We start from the raw sequence: 18717 nt of genomic DNA on the forward strand, positions 1-18717 counted from the left end.
CGGGTTTTGGGGCGCCGGTGAGTTCACAGGTGCCAAGGTCTACCTTCTGATCACCTTGCTACACCATCTGTTCTCAATGTTGCCAGCGCTTACTAGTGTCGCAACCAAAAACATCCATAGTAAACGTTTCTGTAGTATAAGTAGTAAGCCGATTAAAGAAATAAAGAAAATACTAGACTGCAACTAGCAAGTGCATATATTCATTATTATTTTAATTGTTGATGCTATGCTGTAAGAAGCAGACTGCTTTGTATTGGAGGAATATAGTTTGACTATAGAAACAAATATCTAGGTAATGAGGTCACAGTTACTCTGCTTTTCTCGTTTACATGGAATTCCTAATCCTAAATTTCAGTCTAATTGACAACTTCAAATTTCCTTATACCCATTTGAACCTCAGTGACTGAACTAAATTGAGAGATACAGATAAACAATATCTAATATAAATAAAATAGAGTTTGTGTGTGTGTGTCGTGTGCGGTCTGGGGACCAGACAAGTTGACCGAGAATTACCAAATTTTGGTCACGGGTTCCTTGGTCCAGGCCCCAGACCAAAGCGTTTTTTTTTTCAAAATTCGAACCAGGGGTCTTAGGGGGGCGTTTACCTAAACATGTAAAAGTAGTAGAAAATAACCGATATTAGTGTCGAATTCATAGTTTTCGCGGTCGCTGAGGTCAATGGTGAAACTCTGATCGCATTAACTTCCAAATTCACCCTATTCCACTGCGGACCGGAGGGGGGGCGATACCGAGACATGTAAAAGTAGTCCAAAATGACCGATATTAATGTCAAATTCATAGTTTTCGCAGCCGCTGAGATCAAAGGTGACACTTCCATTAGTGATGACATGCAAATTCAGCTACCATTGTATGCGAGCCGGGGGTCAGCGGCGGGGGGGGGGATTACCGAGACATGTAAAAAATAGCCCAAAATGACCAATATTAGTGTCAAATCCATAGTTTTGGCAGTCGCTGAGATCAAAGGTGACACTTCCATTAGCGATGTCAGCTACCATTGTATGCGAGCCTGGGGTCAGTGGGGGGGGGGGGGATACCGAGACATGTAAAAATAGCCCAAAATGACCTATATTAGTGTCAGATCCATAGTTTTTGCGGTCGCTGAAATGAATGGTGGTTGTCCCACAGGCGTTGACTTCCAAATACAGCCCCCATGCGAAGAATGGGTATATTCAGCTAGTTTGTAATAAGTAACTCTCCTTTGGTATGCGTGCGTTAAGAATAATTAGTGATAAATTCAACCTAACAACAGCTAAGACCTATATTATGCCACCCGACATGTTATATTAAAATAACGTGATATATTTTTTCATGGGAAAAGCCATCCTCTTTGGTCTAGTGGCTAGCGCTCTCCTATTATGCACGGGGTCCTGGGTTCGATTCCCATGGTAGAACTTTGAAATATAAATCATTACAGAGGTTCTGATCCCGCAAGGGATAAGAAATGATTTTTTTTTTTTTTTTTTTTTTGCAATACATATCATAAGTTGGGAGGAGATGAGGGAGGGTAGATTTTTCTTTATAAGAATAGACTCTCTCAAATTTTTAAAGTGTTGGGGAGACTAAATTCAACATATAAAATTTTCATGTTTGTCTGATAATGTTTTCGAAAGTTTCACTTTTAAAAAGGGGGGAAGGATGTAATTTCTACAATGTTCAAGTTTCTGATTCTTAAGTTGGATTCGCCTAAGTTGAAGTTATGAAATTCAATACATAAATTCTTTATTAAAAATGAGTGAACACGTGTTACGAGTGTTTCGAAAGTTCCACTTCAAAAGAAGAAGGGGGCGGCATTTTTTTTAAAGTATTCAAATTTCCGGTTTTACATGAATTAAATCTTATTCCTTTTGTGCGAGGAACGGGCACTTTTGTTAGTAATAATAATAATAATAATAATAATAATAATAATAATAATAATAATAATAATAATAATAATAATAATAATAATAATAATTTTCAATAAACTTAAATGAAAGGAATATTATAAAAGGAATTCGAAGATTCGAAGTTGATTGTCATTCAGAGCGTGATTCACTATTGTATAATATAACGCATAATCTGAATTTGCCAAACGAAACAATTATTACGTCTAGTGACAAGAAGATACTCTTAAAGGACGGAAGAATCTAAACAAGAGTATCTCCTATATACTTTTTTTTTGGTAGGTAATTTCTCAGAAAAGTAGGACAAAGCCATTATAACTAATACAACCAGAGGAAACCTATGTTTATATTGAAGGTTTGAGACGCTTGAAAAGAGGGTCTTCCGGTATTGGGAACGTCTTTTCGCAGTAAAGAACCGTTGTGGTGAAGCGGCACCAAATGTTAGTGGCGAGTGTTAAGAAAATTCCCGTTATATTATCAATGAATCCTTTGAGGACGGTTCTTGCCCCTGAAGGAAAAGAATTTGCAGAGGTTCAGATTGGCTGTAGAGAAAACTAGGATAGATATTGTTTTTTTTTTCTTTCATATTTGATATAGTTGACGAATTTGTGTTTTCTAAGCAGGGACGTACGCAGGGGGTAAGTCCTGGGGTCTGTAAATTTTTGCAGTGCAGAAAATAATAGATTGCTCATAATTCTGACAACTATCATAGACCTATATAATTCACGCATAACGTATTGTCTAGAACGTTATACTAATGAAAAAACATGAATAAATATTAAATAGTTGAGTAACACGACACGTTTCCTCCTCACCAGAAAATCTTACAGTAAATTTTCTTCAGCAGAAAACCGTAATTTATTTTTAAACTTGAACACACATACTTTACACGAGTTCTCTTATTTACCGGCTCGAGATTTATTAATAATTATCCTTAGTCATTAGCTAACCCACAGAACAACTGATCCGAGTGGGTTGCAGCACTACACAGGAAACATGTTGGACGCTTCGTGGTGATTTCAGAAGTGGTATGTGCACTTTCGCGATATGTTAGTTCACGATGGATTGTTTCGTCAGAGTGAAAATGCAAACCTCTGGGCTGAGGCCTATTTCTTAAAAAATAAGTTTTGTTCAGCCATTTAGGCTTGATTATGTAACACAAATTACTCTGGATTTTATTTATATAAATTTGTTAATTTATAATCGCTATATAATTTTAGCTTTTGATTTTCTCATTTTCGTTGAATTTGATTTTATCTTCTGTGGCTCTCAACTCTCCAAATATGAACTATGTCTGAACAGAATTGACGAAACTTTATTTATTAGAATACCAATGGCCGCTGTGATTTTTTTTTCGATGAATTTTGCAGGAAGTCATTGTAGCGATTAATCATGTAAAAACAACAAAATTTGTGTCCTCCAACTTAAAACATATTTCTCAGGGACAGTTTAATCAGTGTTGGCTGAAACATGGAGATAGTTAATTCTGAATTTGGCTGAGGTTAGTCAGAACCAGAAATATCTCCAAATACATAGTCTTATATCGTCGCATGAGAACCAGAGGAACGTAACTCCATTTTCGTAGGTTTACAGGCGAGAGGACAAAAATATTTTCTTAAAAAGGTGTGTTTTTAATAAGATGGTAATTGAGCTACATTACAACAGATGATCGACAAGAAGAACACATTGTGTTACGTTCCATTTACACCAAGTGGGGCTTTCAAAATTATGTCCAAATATGAAGAAAAGAAAAACCTTATTTTTGGAGTTACATTCATCTGGTTCTCATGCGACGATATGCTCCCTGAAAGAACTTATCCTTTCCCAGGGACGATCCAGCGATTTTCATTCAGAGAGTCGGAACACGCTCCTGAGTCAGTATTTCCTGGGCCGCAAAATTGTCCCATTAAGTTACACAGCTTTTACATTTAATGCGAGATATTCCGGGATGTCATTAAAAGATGAATGAAATTTCGAATGTGGCCGTATGTTGGGTAAACAGGATGTCTATCGGTCACGACGAAATTTAGCGTTTGGGTCACGATTTTTTTAAACTCTGCAAATGTAAGTACAGATTGGAAAATTTTGTTCTATAAAACGTCAAAATTCACCACCTGAAATGTCTATGATCGGCTTTAGACGGCTTTAGAATCCATATCCTGGGGTTTCTAAATTTGGATTCTGTGTAACAAAATACATCGAATCCATATCCTAAGGTCGATTGTCTTGGGGTTTCGAAATTTGGATTCTGTGTAACAAAATACATCGAATCCATATTCTGGGGTCGATTGTCCTGGGGTTTCGAAATTTGGATTCTGTGTAACAAAATACATCGAATCCATACCGTGGGGTCGATTGTCCTGGGGTTTCGAAATTTGGATTCTATGTAACAAAATACATCAAATCCATATCCTGGGGTCGATTGTCCTGGGGTTTTGAAATTTGGATTCTGTGTAACAAAATACATCGAATCCATATCGTGGGGTCGATTGTCCTGGGGTTTCGAAATTTGGATTCTGTGTAACAAAATACATCGAATCCATATCCTGGGGTCGATTGTCCTGGGGTTTCGAAATTTGGATTCTATGTAACAAAATACATCGAATCCATATCCTGGGGTCGATTGTCCTGGGGTTTCGAAATTTGGATTCTTTGTAACAAAATATATCGAATCCATACCATGTGGTCCGCTGCACAGAGCTTTTATTTTTTGTGTGTGGGTGGGTGTATTATTTTAAGTTACTCTTAAACTAGTGGAGGAGACTCTGAACTACCAGTAAAGTAATGGGTGGCACAAAGGTCAAACGCCAAGTGGTTATGCCTCAAAGAAACTTTAAAAAAAGAAGAAAGAAAGAAGGAGCGTGCACTGAGTTCAGCGATCGAGCATTCACGTGAGTCTGCGTGCAACTATTATTCTCGTTAATATATAATATGTAACAAGGAATAGTATCTAAAGTATTATCTCCTTTGCAGAACAGTTCTTTATGTTGCGTCGCATCGATTAAGGATTGTTGACTTCCTTCACTGATTCATAAATATCAGTGAATATCCATCCATCTTTCTGGAGTTAATCAATCCATTTTTACTCGTGTATTCTTAAGGCATTTTATGTACATTTCAAGAATACAATAATAATACCGTAAGATCCCGTGTAAATCAGTGATTTAAAAAATGTAATGGCGTTCAATAATCCTTGACGTTTAGTTAAATGAAATATGTACAGGTCTTCGAATTTGTAGCCGAATCAACTTTCAGTTACTGTAACTAGTGCTTACATGGTTCAGGGAATTTTGGAGTGAATGTCTGCCGAAAAAAAAAAAAAAACTTATACCATGAATAATTCTTCTGTGTGTTCTGATTGGCTGCAAAGGCAAGATACAGAATTAAAACAAGTGAAAGAAATTAACATGTGCAACCATCTATTATTCGAATCACTTTTTAATCATATAACATACTCTTGTTCTTCTTTTGTATTATCAAATCAAGTCTTTGGAAGTAAGTAACACAGTAACTAATGAAATCCAAGGTTACGAACTCACACTCAATATCGAAGGTTCAAACTTAAGTTTTTTTTTTTTTTTTTTAAGCCGTATTCAGAAACTTGTGTGCCAGTAATAAGCGGTGTACTGTACTAAGCAAGTGACAAACACCTTATTATTTATATCTATATTCAAAATTGAATTTCGTACGCTTGTCACTTAGATAGTTTAAATAAGAAAAAGGCCTAGTTGTCAAATGACATAAGCTTTCCTCTCTCTGAAACGCTTTATCTGTTTTCATAGAATTTTGTAGTAAATGTATGCCTATACTTTAAAGAAAAATGAGAGGTTCAATTTTCTTTTTACCAATAAATAGTTAACGTGTTGACTGTCAAGACCAGATTGTATGTAACTATCTGTGGGAACAAGTAATAAAAAATTGCGAAAATGATTGAACATGGTACGTCCATTTTGACGCCATTGTTATAAAAAGCCGGTAGCTTTCCAAGGTACGAGTATCGTGTAACAATCTGGAGCCAAATATTTTTTTTTTTTTTTTTACCATGTTAACAAGTGGCAAGTGAAATCTACATATATCACGGCTTGAAACAGCTGGTGGGGTGAGATACAAAAGTGGGCCTCACGAATGACTGTACTTGAGACCCAATTTTGGGTCTCATGGCACTCAATCTGTGGAAATTTAATGAATTTAGATGTGCGCGCGGTCACAGCATGCAGACTTGTAGACTACAAAGGAAGTGCCTGAAGCAGAAACCTCGAAAAATTTTCAAGTCCTTGTCCGCCACCAAAATGAAATTCTGGCTACGTGTCTGCTTGGGTTTGAAAGTGTTATGTGCAGGTAACGTAATTACGTCTTAAAATGATAATGATATTTCTCAGCTGTAAATGCTCAAGTGGGTGACCAGATATATCAAAAACACAATCACATGTCATCTCATTATAAAGTGTGTTTCTTGATTACTGCTACTACGAGTATTATTGTTATAGTTTATGATACAGAGTAACGAGAAAAGGATTATGTAAAATGCTTGAGTAAAAAAATAAGTTGGTGAAATGTAAGTTAGATCGGGAGACGGGAGTGCAGAAAAGGAAGAGAGAGTATAGGCACACATGAAGTAACTCAACAACGGTGATGTAACTTGTACGGATGACAGATATTGTTTGTGTGGGTTTGAGTTCTGTATGCAATGCAAAGTGGTTAAAAGGAAAAAAAAAAAATAGTACGCAGATAGGTCACACAGTATGAAGAAACTTATGACCCGGATGTTGTAACTGCTTGGTACTGCCTTCCACAATCGATGCATGCAGTGTTTTTGTTTTCATTCTCTTAAAAAAATATATTTAAATAAGACAGGGGGAGGGACACACTTTTAAAAGGCAAAAAGGCGCCAGTTTTTGCATTACAGTGTCCAAAGTATGAAGTGCACAAGCTTAACACAGTAGATGGTTGTATTATAGGTTTGATTCTTGAGCAGGGGCGTACTCACGGGGAGGGTCCACCAGGGTACAGACCCACCCCCCAAAAAATTCTTAACATAATTGTACACTTTCTCAATAAGACTATACTTGTGTGACAGGGAAATGATTGATGCAACTTAACTTTCATCTTACGTTATCTGTTCTCTTATGAAAACAATCTAATGAGTTCCATCATTTTTTTTTCGAAAATATAGAGGAAATATTTTATAAATACTTATTATTATTATTATTATTATTTTATTTATTTATTTTATTTATTTATTTATTATTATTATTTTTTTGCAATACATAGACGTCGTGGCTTTTAGTATTTGAACTTCACCCCGTAGCTTGGACCTCTTCCAACAAACATTTCTAGGTGCGCGCCTATTCTTGGGTCACCGTCATCCAAATATTCCACGATCGTTTGTTTAACTTAAGAAATACAGAGGTCTTTTCCCTTTTCTTAAAAAAAGATATATTATTTGAGGAAGTTTTAGATACCATGGGCTCATTAGACAGTGTAGATGTTAACCAACTCGAAGTGGGAAGAATTTGAAACTAAATCGGCTAGAGCATTTCTAAAAACATTATCCCAGATCACGTCGTGGGACTGAAAGGTAAAACCCTGAAAGAATAATCTCTGTAAGAATGACTAGCTGCTGGGACCGAACCCAGGACCTTCAAATTCATAATTAAACTTCCGATCATTTATGAACTAATACGCTCGCTTACCTGAAATACGATTCCATGAATTGGTTCTTCTTGTTTTTCCGTAGTGAAAAACTGTAAGACATTGTTATTCTTGCTGTAAAGCCCAAATGACAAGAGACTAAAGGCGACCGCGTATTGACCAGAGGAAGGTCAGCCAAGCCGAGGGAGAAGAGGATGCTGAGAGTGACACCGGAGTGAATTCGCTGTGTGTCTCAGTCAGAACATTGGCGAGGCCTTTGTTTATCATGTGCTTGAGTGAATTTGCGGTACGATTCTTAGTTGCATTGCTCACATTACTGAACGTTGGCTCGACTGTCTTGTCCTCTAGTAAATATACGGCCTTCTCTAGGGTCAAAGTCAAGGCATCTCGTAAGCGGGGTGGGTAGCCTCTTTTTGTTACTGTGGTCAACATGAACGTTCAGAAAAGACGGGGTAAATTGAAGAGAGAAGGGACAGTGTGCAATCTAATTTAACAGGGATTGAAAAATAAGCTGTTTTTTCTATCCAAACCTCTGGGATCTGTGAAGGATATCTTGCCTCGATCAAGAATCTATAAAAGTAAAAAAAGAGTAAATTAATGACTCAGCATACCTGTAGACATTTATATTAAGAGTTCAAGTTGTTGGTACAGTCAGCGACAAAAGTTCTTTGAGTTTGTTAGAACTTATTCTGGGAATAACGATGGTATGACTAGAGCATACAAAGTTGGTATGGCTGGAACGTACAGAAAGTTATTCTTTTTTAATTTATTAAAAAAAACACTCGAATTATCCTTGCATTCTGAAGTTATTTGCAAAACTAATTTCATCAAACTAAAAGAACTTTTGTCGCTCACTGTACAACAAATAGTGCAATTAAAAACTATCGTTGTAGTAAGGAGATAAATCGGTTGTTTACTGGTCTAACGATACTACTCAAGCTGAAAATAGATTGACAGCCATAAAAAAAAATCGTTCCTAGAACCTTGATGGGGTAGGAGGGGATAATTCCTTTGTTGTCTTTATTTTTTCGAAAGAAATTTCTTGCCAGGAGAAATTGAAATTCTTGAAAAACGAAACAAAAGAAAACTGAGATTCATTCTCGCATGTGTCTTATTTGAAGGATGTGTATAATCTTGTTTATATAACATGGCTACCCACCTTTCTTTGAAGGGGCCGCGGTGGCTCAGTAGTGGAGCGTTCACCTCTGGTCCATGGGGTCCTCGGTTCGATCGCAGCTTGTGCCAAGTGAGCTTTGTGGTGGACAAACACCGTATGTATGGGTTTTCTCGGGGTTCTCCCGTTTCGTCTCACTTTTCATTCCACCATTTCATTCATTTCTCATCATCACCATTTCATTTAGCCTACACAGCGTAACAGTGGGACGTAAAACTTGAAGATATCATTTCATTTTCACCCTTCTTTAAAATCACCTGTACTCCTTTGGAACTAAATCAAATATCTGTTTGTTATCTTCAACCAATTGGAGATATTGATTTAGAGCCAAAGTATTAGAATTTCCTAGATAAGCTTGTCGTTGTAAAGCAGGATGGTTGGCAAAAATGTTTTGAATAACACTATACTTCCATCAAGAGACAATCCTGGTCTTTCGTATTAAATAAGACTATTTAGGTAAAATCAGGCTAAGATATGCATAAATCAAATTATGTCTTAACCTAGAGAGAACAAACATCCCTTTGCAAGTATTATTGTTATAGTCTACCATAACTATATTACGATACAAGATCAAGAAACTAAACCTATTTAGACGCTTTCTTTGTATAGTATTATACTGAATACGGCTTTAGGTGTTTTTATAACAAATACGTTTATAATAATTCGATGTTACTGGTGAAAGGAAAGTAGAAAATTGAAATTTCTTTTTTTGTTAATAAAAAGTAGTAGTAGTAGTATTAGTAGTAAGATGTGATACTTAGAAAGATAAAAATAGTTGTCAGTTGAACTTTTTTTTTCTTCTCTAATGATTTTTCATTTTCTTTATTTCAGGTAAGTGGCAATGTAGGACGGGCGGATGGAAATGAAAGTTGATTTGGACTTATGCCATTCGTCTCAGTGATTTTTGAAAGGTGGAGTCTTAAAATGCATTTGCAAGTTTTTATGTTGATTATAGATCGAAATTAAAATGTTTATTGGAATTTCACATTTTATTAGTGTGTATATGATTTTGAGTCAAGTTACTACTTTTGCTTTATGTGTGTATGTATATACAATAATATTTATTTTTATGTGCACATGGAACTCACTATAGAAGTCGACGGGGAGGAAGTAGAACAAGTCGCTAGTTTTTTTTGCTACCCAGTTAGTATTATTGCCAGCGGCATATGCAGAATTACAGCAAGAGGGGATACGCACTGTCGTATCCTTTTAAGACAAGCGCGATTTTTGTTTCTATACAGGGTGTTTCAAAACAACCCTGACGATGTTTGGGAGATGACTCTTGACACCAAGATAAGACAAAAAGTAAAAGTAGTAGAAGAAGGAGAAAGTGTTTTGTGAATCTTTGAATAGGTAAGAAATATTCTTATGAACTATTTCATATGGAGTATTGTGCTGTACGGGGCAGAAACATGTACACTATGCAAAAATGACGGAAAACGACTGGAGGCTTTCGAAATGTTGGTATGAAGAATAATGGAGAAGTTAGGTTCGTCCAAGGTGAAGCACATGACGAAATATTAGAATAGTAAAGCAGGGAGTGAAAAACAATATTCGGTGTAATTGTAATGGGAAAGAAAAACTGGTTGGGACATTGGAGAAAAACATGTATTCTGAGAAATAGAAATAAAGCTGTGCGATATTTGGAAGTATCGATCATCAATGTTCTTCAAGTGTCGATATGGAGTTTCTCTTATATATCAATTATGTTTTGATAGTTTGTCGATATCAATTTTCGATATCGCACGGCTCTAAATACAAAGTACAGTGGAAGGAAAGAAAGGGAAAGGATCAAAAAAGTTCCAATTGATTGGACGACATTTAAACAGAAAATTAGGACGTGAGGACGATTAGGTTAGCTGAGGACCGTGGTATATGGAAGCTTCTCAGTTTGTGTCAAGTGACTTCAAGTAATGAGGGAGTACCTGTGATGATGATGATGATGATCGTAATGATCATGATGATGACGATGTTAGTGGAAAAGTAAAGTCATTAATTCCGCATAATCTGTCTAGGCTCGTGTCTGTTATACTCAAATGCAGATTCTAGCCCACTTATCCGAACGTACGTACGTAGTTGAGGCCACCAAACCAGCTTCATAGGAATGGGGTGTCCAGTTCGTTGTCCCTGTTGTTTAAGAATACCCATATACAAGAATTGTGTAATTACGCTTTCATTACATATTTGTAGTAGTCATTTAGAGACTCCAGTTATGTAATATTCCCCCCGATATAAGAGATTCTTTAACTTCTTATAGTGTAAGAAATCAGGTAATTCACAAAAAGTTCCCGGGTAGGATAGAAGGTAAATATTTTGATTATGCTGTACAACAGGGTTTCTCAACCTATGGTATGCGAACCACTGTTCTGGTATTATTAATTAATATTCTTTGGTGATAACGCCAGTGGAAAATGTTGAGAACCTCTGCTCTACAATAACAATGTAAGACCAGTAGCTTGTCTAGAAGGTAAAAAAACTTATTGGCAGCCAAAACGCAAACTATGATAAGTGCATAATGAGTTTACTATAAAATTTCAATATATATATATATATATATATATATATATATATATATATATATATATATATATATATATATATATATATATATATATAATAGCTTCAGTTAATATCGTCACAGCTGCCCCACCCTCCGACCCCAAGCTTGACCCGCCACTGTGTAAGGCACAAGTCCTCTTATTACTCCTTTCGTTTTCAATAGAGGCCATACATATTTCATTCTCCTCTTTTCGTAATGGATCACGAAGACCTTTCATACACTAATATGTGAAAGGTCATAGTTTTCACTTATCAATATGTGGTGGATAAACACCGTGCTCGTAGGTTTTCTCGGAGTTCTCCCGTTTCCTCCCACTTTCTTCATTCCACCATTTCATTCATTTCTCATTATCACCGTCTCCTTTAGCCTCACCGGCATAACCGTGGAACGTTAAACTTAAAGATTTCATTTCATTTCATTTTCACTTATCAATATAAACCCTGTCAAGGAGCTGGTTTCTTCATGCTAGCAAGTAGTCAGAGTTTTTGCATAATTTTAAATTTTCCGCAAAATCAATTGAACGACAAAGAGAAAGAAACTGCTCACTATATTCCCTTTTTACTATTGTATCTTAATATTACCACATTATTGAGTTAGATAAATTATTAGAACCTGCTTCCGGGCAACTTACAGGAGATACAAGACATTGTCTAGAAAGTTGGACTGCGTTTTTACATGGTTTTACATCCGATGATAATACGAAAAAAAAAAAGTAGAAATTTGCTGCTAAACCAGTTTTAATTCTATGTATTTAAAGTTATTTGTTTTTGTTTCTCTGAATTTTCCAAATACGACATTCGATGTTTCCATGTGTCGCATATTCAGTAGCTGTAGTAAGAGTAAAAGAGACGGGACTATTGGGAGATAAATGTACTGAATGGCATGTTTGCTGGTTTCAGTATATCGCAGTGAATACACGGATCTTTTTTTTTTTTTTTTTTTAATTCTCAACTCAGTTTTGTATGTATTCATTAAGCATACGATCAATAAACGTATCGATACGTAGTAGACAAACCTTTTTGTTTGTTTGTTTGTTAAAAAAAATCAGAACTTGTTGATATGCCTTTGTAACCCATCTCTTGCAACTTGGCTTTCTGTTTCTGTTTTTACTTTTTTGAAAAATTGAAGCTTCGTTTTGCAGTAGAAAATGCGGTATGGACGTAAAAGTTTACTGGAGTGAACTGTATTCGTATTTGTTCTTTTTTTCCCCTAGGTAGCTCCCGTGTTTCCCCCTTCTCACCCCTCCCCCATTGTCTCTCTACCTCATCTCCGCTTCGTTGTTTAGTTGATAATCTCCTCTTCCTCCTCCCCTTCTTTTTCTTTCTCTTTTAAGTTGGACTTTGATGTTTGGGCGTTTTTACTACCTCCCTGCTTTCTCTACACTACGCTTTTTGTTGGTGGTTCTGTCTTTATGGAAGGTAAATATTGGGTTCGAATTTTTTTTTCCCTCTCCCGTATACATACATATATTTTTTCCCCTTATTTTTGTATTATATTTATATAGTAGTATATGTGGGGAATGCTTTAATGCAATGAAAGATTGTGGAAAACAAAAATAAATAACCAACTTAGGAAGAGAAGCTTCTGACTGTTAAGGGTTTGGAGGCAAGTTTTTCTTTCCCCCTATACATTCCTTTTTCCCTAGAAAAGAAAACTAGCTAAGATGAGGGGAAAAAAGCCTTGCGTTTGGCTAATTGCGTTTTGACTTGCTAATAAAGTTATTTTTTAAAAGAATGAAGCGGGGTTAAAGATCAGAGTAAGAAACAAACAATAGGAGTTACTTTAGATAATCATAGAGACAAAAAAAAAAAAGTATATAAAGTGGCATTTATATTTTTCAATAAAGTGGGCATGGGCAAAGCACTACCTTCCAGGTAAATCAGTCAGTATTGATGTTAACCGACTTCGAAAATAGCAATCTTTTATGTGAAATGAAATGAAGTGAAGTGAAATGAAATGAAATGAAATGTTCTTTAGCTCTTCTTCCGTGCATACTCTTAAAGTTAAAAGTTGAAATTCAGCCAAGGTTCTTCAAAAATCAAAAATTGCAGTTTTACGTCCCATCAATTATACCCTTCTAGCTGAAGGAGACGTATGATTAACGAAAGTCAATGGTTATGAAAGAATTGGTGTAATGAATATGTGAAAAGAAGCGGGAAAACCTCGAGAAAACTCACAAACTCTTATTTGTGTTTAAATTAAAAGTCACGAATTTAAATCAACTCTTTATGTGACGTTTAGAAATAACGGACATGTTGTAGCAGTAACTTGTAACACTTCTACGTTGCTGTTTGTCATTCATATTTACCCCATGATTTAGGCAACCAGTGGGATACATTTGTGTTTTGGGTTGCATAAGTGGTAGGATATTGTACTTTATAAACGTTTGAAATTGCAGGTCACAAAGGGCTCTGAAAAGCCAGCTGGATTTTACTTACTTGCATGGGCGCCCGAAGGGGAGGGGAGGGCCCGGTACTCCCTCTGGCTCACGAAAATATATTAAATTTCGTTAGATTTTGTAAATACAAATAAAAAAAAATACCAGGGTGACAATGCTTACTTGAGCGAGATGTGGAGAGCATATTGGTTATTTCTTGTGTTTCTGCTGTAATTCAGTATATTTGCATTTAATAAGTGCATATCTCTATCACGATGCTAGGGGGCAACCGTGATAATTTTGTCATGAATCGAACACAGGACCACGCTCATCAGTGATATGCACGCTAACCTTAAGCTACACAGCTACTGCTAGAAAAGGATGCTTAAGTGGAGACGCCTTAAAAAACGATACTTTTAGTTTTTACGTTCGCTGGAAGAAAGTATGGAGCGAGATTGTGGAAGGAAAACACACAAACACGATGTTGTCCACCTAGGATCGAACCACGAACGCTACATACGAGAGGTGAGTACTCTGCCAGTGAGTAGTCGTCTCTGTGACTCGGTGGTAGAGCGCTCACCTCTGGTGCGTATGGTTCCTGGTTCGATCCCAGCAAGCGGTAATTTGTGATAGACAGACGCCATGTGCGTAGTTTTTCTTCAGATTCTCCCACTTTCTTTATCCCGCCAGTTTCATTCATTATCATCATCACTGTCTCCCTTAACTTGGGGACATAATCCTGGGACGTTAAACTAAAAAGAATCGAAAAAAAATACTAACGAGTCCCTGTACTTCCCACAAGGTGCAAGGATTTCTCTGTTTTTACTTCTTTCGATTATTAAAATTTTTCTTTCTACTGGAATAATAAAACTTAAGAGTCTTCTTCGCGGCGAAATTAAAATACCGCTAATTTTACAGTAATTATGTGATATCTTCAAATAGATAAAAGATAATCGAAATGTGGAACAAGAGCGCCCTGGACAATATTATTTTACATGAGAAACCGATATCACGACTCACTTATCTGCTTTCGATTTCGAGCCATTTTGAAAATCGGCATTTATTTTCGCGTTTCTAAACAACTGAAAATGGAAAGCCACTAGGTGACTTGGGATAACGGTATCTCACGCAAAATAATATTGTCTAGGGCGCTCTTGTTCCTATTTCAATTATCTTTTATCTATTTGAAGATGTCACATAATTCCTGTAAAATTATCGGTATTTTAATTTCGCCGGGATGAAGACTTAACAAAATACGAGTGAAAGTTTGCATTTGTAATGAATTTTAGCATTATGTATGCATGTTTGGTTTCTACATCATATATATATATGAATAAACCCTGTTGATCTTATTTATACAAGTTTACCCAAGTCCGTACTAAGAGCTTCCTTTTTTGGTTCTCTTCTTTCTTTAGTTTTAAAATCCAATTTTGCATTGGGGGGGGGGGCAGGGACGAGAGAAGACTCCGGAGTAATACAATTAAACAACGACTTACCGCGAAGAAGATCGAAAAAGAAAAGAAAGAAAAAAAGTGTTTTTGACTCTTTTACAATAACATTAGCAAAAGAGGAGGGATCTTGGAATTCTAGAGGGAATATACTGAGTCTGAAGAATTGAATAGGGAAAAGCAAGCAGTGGTGCTTATGGAGTAAGCACCATTGTTGACGAAGATAGATCTCTCAATTGATTTTTGTGAGGAAACATTCAAGTGTCCTTTTTATAGGGTCTGTTGTGTTGGATGATTTTGAGCTTTCGACTAATTATGAAAGACAAAATCCTGAAAAGCCGGGTGGGTTTCATGCCATTTACTTACTGTCATCCTTGTCGTCTTGGTTTCAGTTAATGGGGGAAATTTGTCATCGAGATCGCTTGCAAATGATTTTCAGGAAAATTTATGGAAAATTCGTACACGTTGCTATGTTTTACTCTGAGAAAATACACACATAATTGTTGAATAGAGTGAGGCAGAAAATAAATAAATAAATATATATATATATATATATATATATATATATATATATATATATATATATATATATATATATATATATATATATATAGGGTGTTTCAAAACAACACTGACAACGTTTGGGAGGTGATTCCTGACCAAGATATGACAAAAAGTATATGAAAAAATAACTTTAAAGGTCCATAGCTTCAAAACTATGGGACCTCACTTAGGAACTAGTATGTGTCTATGCAAGTTCCACAATCTTAACGTATTCCGCAAAAAGTTTTGAAGAGGTACTTCGTGAACATTTCAAATTATATGTCCATAGCCAAACTCCCTCTATAAAAATTGTTGCGTGTATACCGCAGAATTCTGAAACATATATTTTTGGATAGCGCACATATGAGTTCTTAAGTGAAATCTTGGCCCGACTACACTAGGACCCATAGTGTTGGAACTATAGACCTTTAAAGTCCATTTTTTGATGTTTCGGCAGCCTACAACTCCGAAAAAAAGTATTTATGCACCCAAGTTGGTCTATACATTTTGTCTTATCTCGGTGTCAGGTATCACCTCGCAAACGTTGTCGATGTTGTTTTGAAAGACCCTGTATAAAATTTTTTAGTCACACACTAAGCTTCTATCCTGCTTTGGGAGCATTTAAAAAGAAAACATGTGATTTTATATATTAAATATAATGTTCTGGCCAGTAGCGTAGCCAGGATGTGTGTTGGGGGGGGGGGGGGGAAGTGCTGTTATAGGTACATATAGAAAAATTACAAATAAAAATATATTAAAAATTACAAACATCAAAGTACCAAAGTACATTGTCGGACCTCTTTGGGGGGCTCTGGTCCCCCCTTCCCTACCCCACTGGTTCTGGCTTTTGCCTGGTTAAACTGAAGGAAATATTGTCAGTGTTGGAAGATATTTAGGGTGTATTTTTAAGATAAAAACATGTTATTTAGTGAACTTGGAATAGAGTAATACAGAGGCAAATGCCGAGAGGTTCTTTGCTATAAATACTATAACATGGAAGAAACATACTGATGAATTATTCACGGCGTTTCACTAATCCGTTCGTGGGTTCTTGTATTATTAGTTAACTTACGTAGCCTACGCGTTATGGACTTACTCACGAGACGTGAAATTTCTCTGAGCCTCGTGGACAACACAAGTTCACGCAAGTCTTAGATCTCGATACACTGTAGTAGTGGTACGTGATTCATAGTATAAGAACTGTGAGTTGCTGAAGTGATTGGTATGAACATAACTAAAAATATATAGTTTAAATGTTCTTATATGTGGACTTAATCGTGACGCGGAAGGATTCTGATAACTTTGTAGATGAAATGGATTGTGTAGAACCAGAGTAAACCAAATGCCATCAAAGTAGAAAACGGAGAAACGTAGAGGGTTTTTTTACACGACAGTACACCACTTTATGAGTGCTACAGTGCGTTCATTTTAACGCCACAACCAGTGTGTCAACTCAAGAATCGGAAAATACCAAAATCAACTGAAATTGGAGATTGTTCACTTTGGTGCTACACCACCCAAATTAAGGGAGGGGGGAATCAGGGCATGACTTTTATGCATTAAAAAAGAGAAAAAAAATTCCGAGAATTGAGCCTTCTACAAAATTTATGAGACGAGACTTGTCTTGTCTCTTGAGCAGCACTACTCACACGGTTACTTTAACTTTTGTTGCTTTATAATTAAGTACATCAAGTGGTAGAGCGTTGGCTTCGCATTCGGGAAGTCATGGGTTCAATTCCTGCTCCCGACAATCCTGATTGAGGTTTTCTAGGTTTTTCCTCAGTCCTACTAGGCAAATGTCGGGATGGTACTTACTAAACAGGTCCTTGGCTGATATCGTCCCAAATCCTTTCTATTGTCATTGTTGTTGTTAGATATCCAGTATAAAATTACCTCTGAGGTGTATCTGGTGATTGTTAACTAAAATAAAAACTGGTATTAAGGAACATCAGAGTTTTCTGTTTACATCCTCAGCAAAAACACACGATGAGACAGTAATCCTGGTATTGATAAAACCAGTGGTGACAGGAAAAACACAAGATCGATGCTCGCAGCCAATGGTTTTGCAGCTACGTTACTCGTACAGTACCAACATTTGTTTATTCCATGTCCTTATCTCGTCCCATACCCTTGCATTATTCTACGTATTTCTCATTGTTCGTTTCTCTTATCTTTTTTTTTTTAAAAAAAAGCTCCTACGTCATCCAACGGCTAGTTGGAAAAGTGACTGGTCGGTGTATTCAGTCATATGTCGTCAAAATACTACCTTATGATATTCAGTGAAATCTTTTTTCAAGCATAATCATGGTCGAATTTAGGCTTGATGGGGCCCTAAGCTATTGAAAATAATGAAATCCTTTATGTATGTACCCAGATAAACGAAGGCACCCTATATACACAAATGAAGAAATTAGTGATATTTTTTGAAGCAAAGAGCCTATACAACGCAAAAGATTATTGCTATATTTAGATTTTATTTTATTTATTGTTTTCCTTATATTTTGTAAATGTACAGGGTGGCCCAAAAGTAGGTATATAGTCCCGTACCGATCAGCTCACTGTATTTTATTATCAAACAGGTAGACCTAGCTTTTTTTTAACATTGTTCTTAACATCTTTTTACTTATAACTTAAGCCCGGAACAGTCGAATCAGATAAATCCATAAACTAGAATGTTATACTTAATCAATGCCGAAGTGTATACCTACTTTAGGGCCACCCTGTACATCCAGTTTTTCCGTTAATTTTTTGAGCTCCCCAATAGAGTTAAGCCCTAAGCTATAGCTTGTTTAGCTTATACGTAAATCCGTCAATGACCATAATAAAAGCTGAAATGTACATATATTTCAGACAGAGCTTATGATTTTCTCAAACATTAAAACTGGAAAGTAAGCACAGAGTGACGAAATGAAATAATTGAACAATTACTTCCTTTCTGTAAACTGTCATAATTACGTCTTAGGTAATAAATGATAAATCTTCTGCTTACGTTTGAAAAGAGATGGAGAACATTTGGTCATCAGAATCTTATTTTTCCTCTTTTTCTTTCTTTCTTTCTCTCT

General features: G+C 36.1%; 1 protein-coding gene across 7 annotated transcripts in view; it reads left to right on the plus strand.

Annotated features, from left to right (window-relative positions):
• Positions 1-18717, plus strand: part of LOC145668849 (uncharacterized) — a 276188-nt gene that overhangs the window by 138676 nt on the left and 118795 nt on the right. Inside the window, exon 2 of one of the 7 annotated variants that reach the window (XM_081737052.1) lies at positions 9559-9638. The exons of the other annotated variants lie outside the window; for them this stretch is intronic. Within the exon in view, the coding sequence (XP_081593178.1) occupies positions 9610-9638 (29 nt within the window). The 5' untranslated portion in view covers positions 9559-9609. The remainder of the gene's footprint in view (positions 1-9558; positions 9639-18717) is intronic. 7 annotated transcript variants of the gene reach the window in all.

The sequence above is a fragment of the Thermobia domestica genome, chromosome 13, assembly GCF_964235325.1.
Source record: "Thermobia domestica chromosome 13, izTheDome1.hap1.1, whole genome shotgun sequence".
NCBI classification, from domain to species: domain Eukaryota; kingdom Metazoa; phylum Arthropoda; class Insecta; order Zygentoma; family Lepismatidae; genus Thermobia; species Thermobia domestica.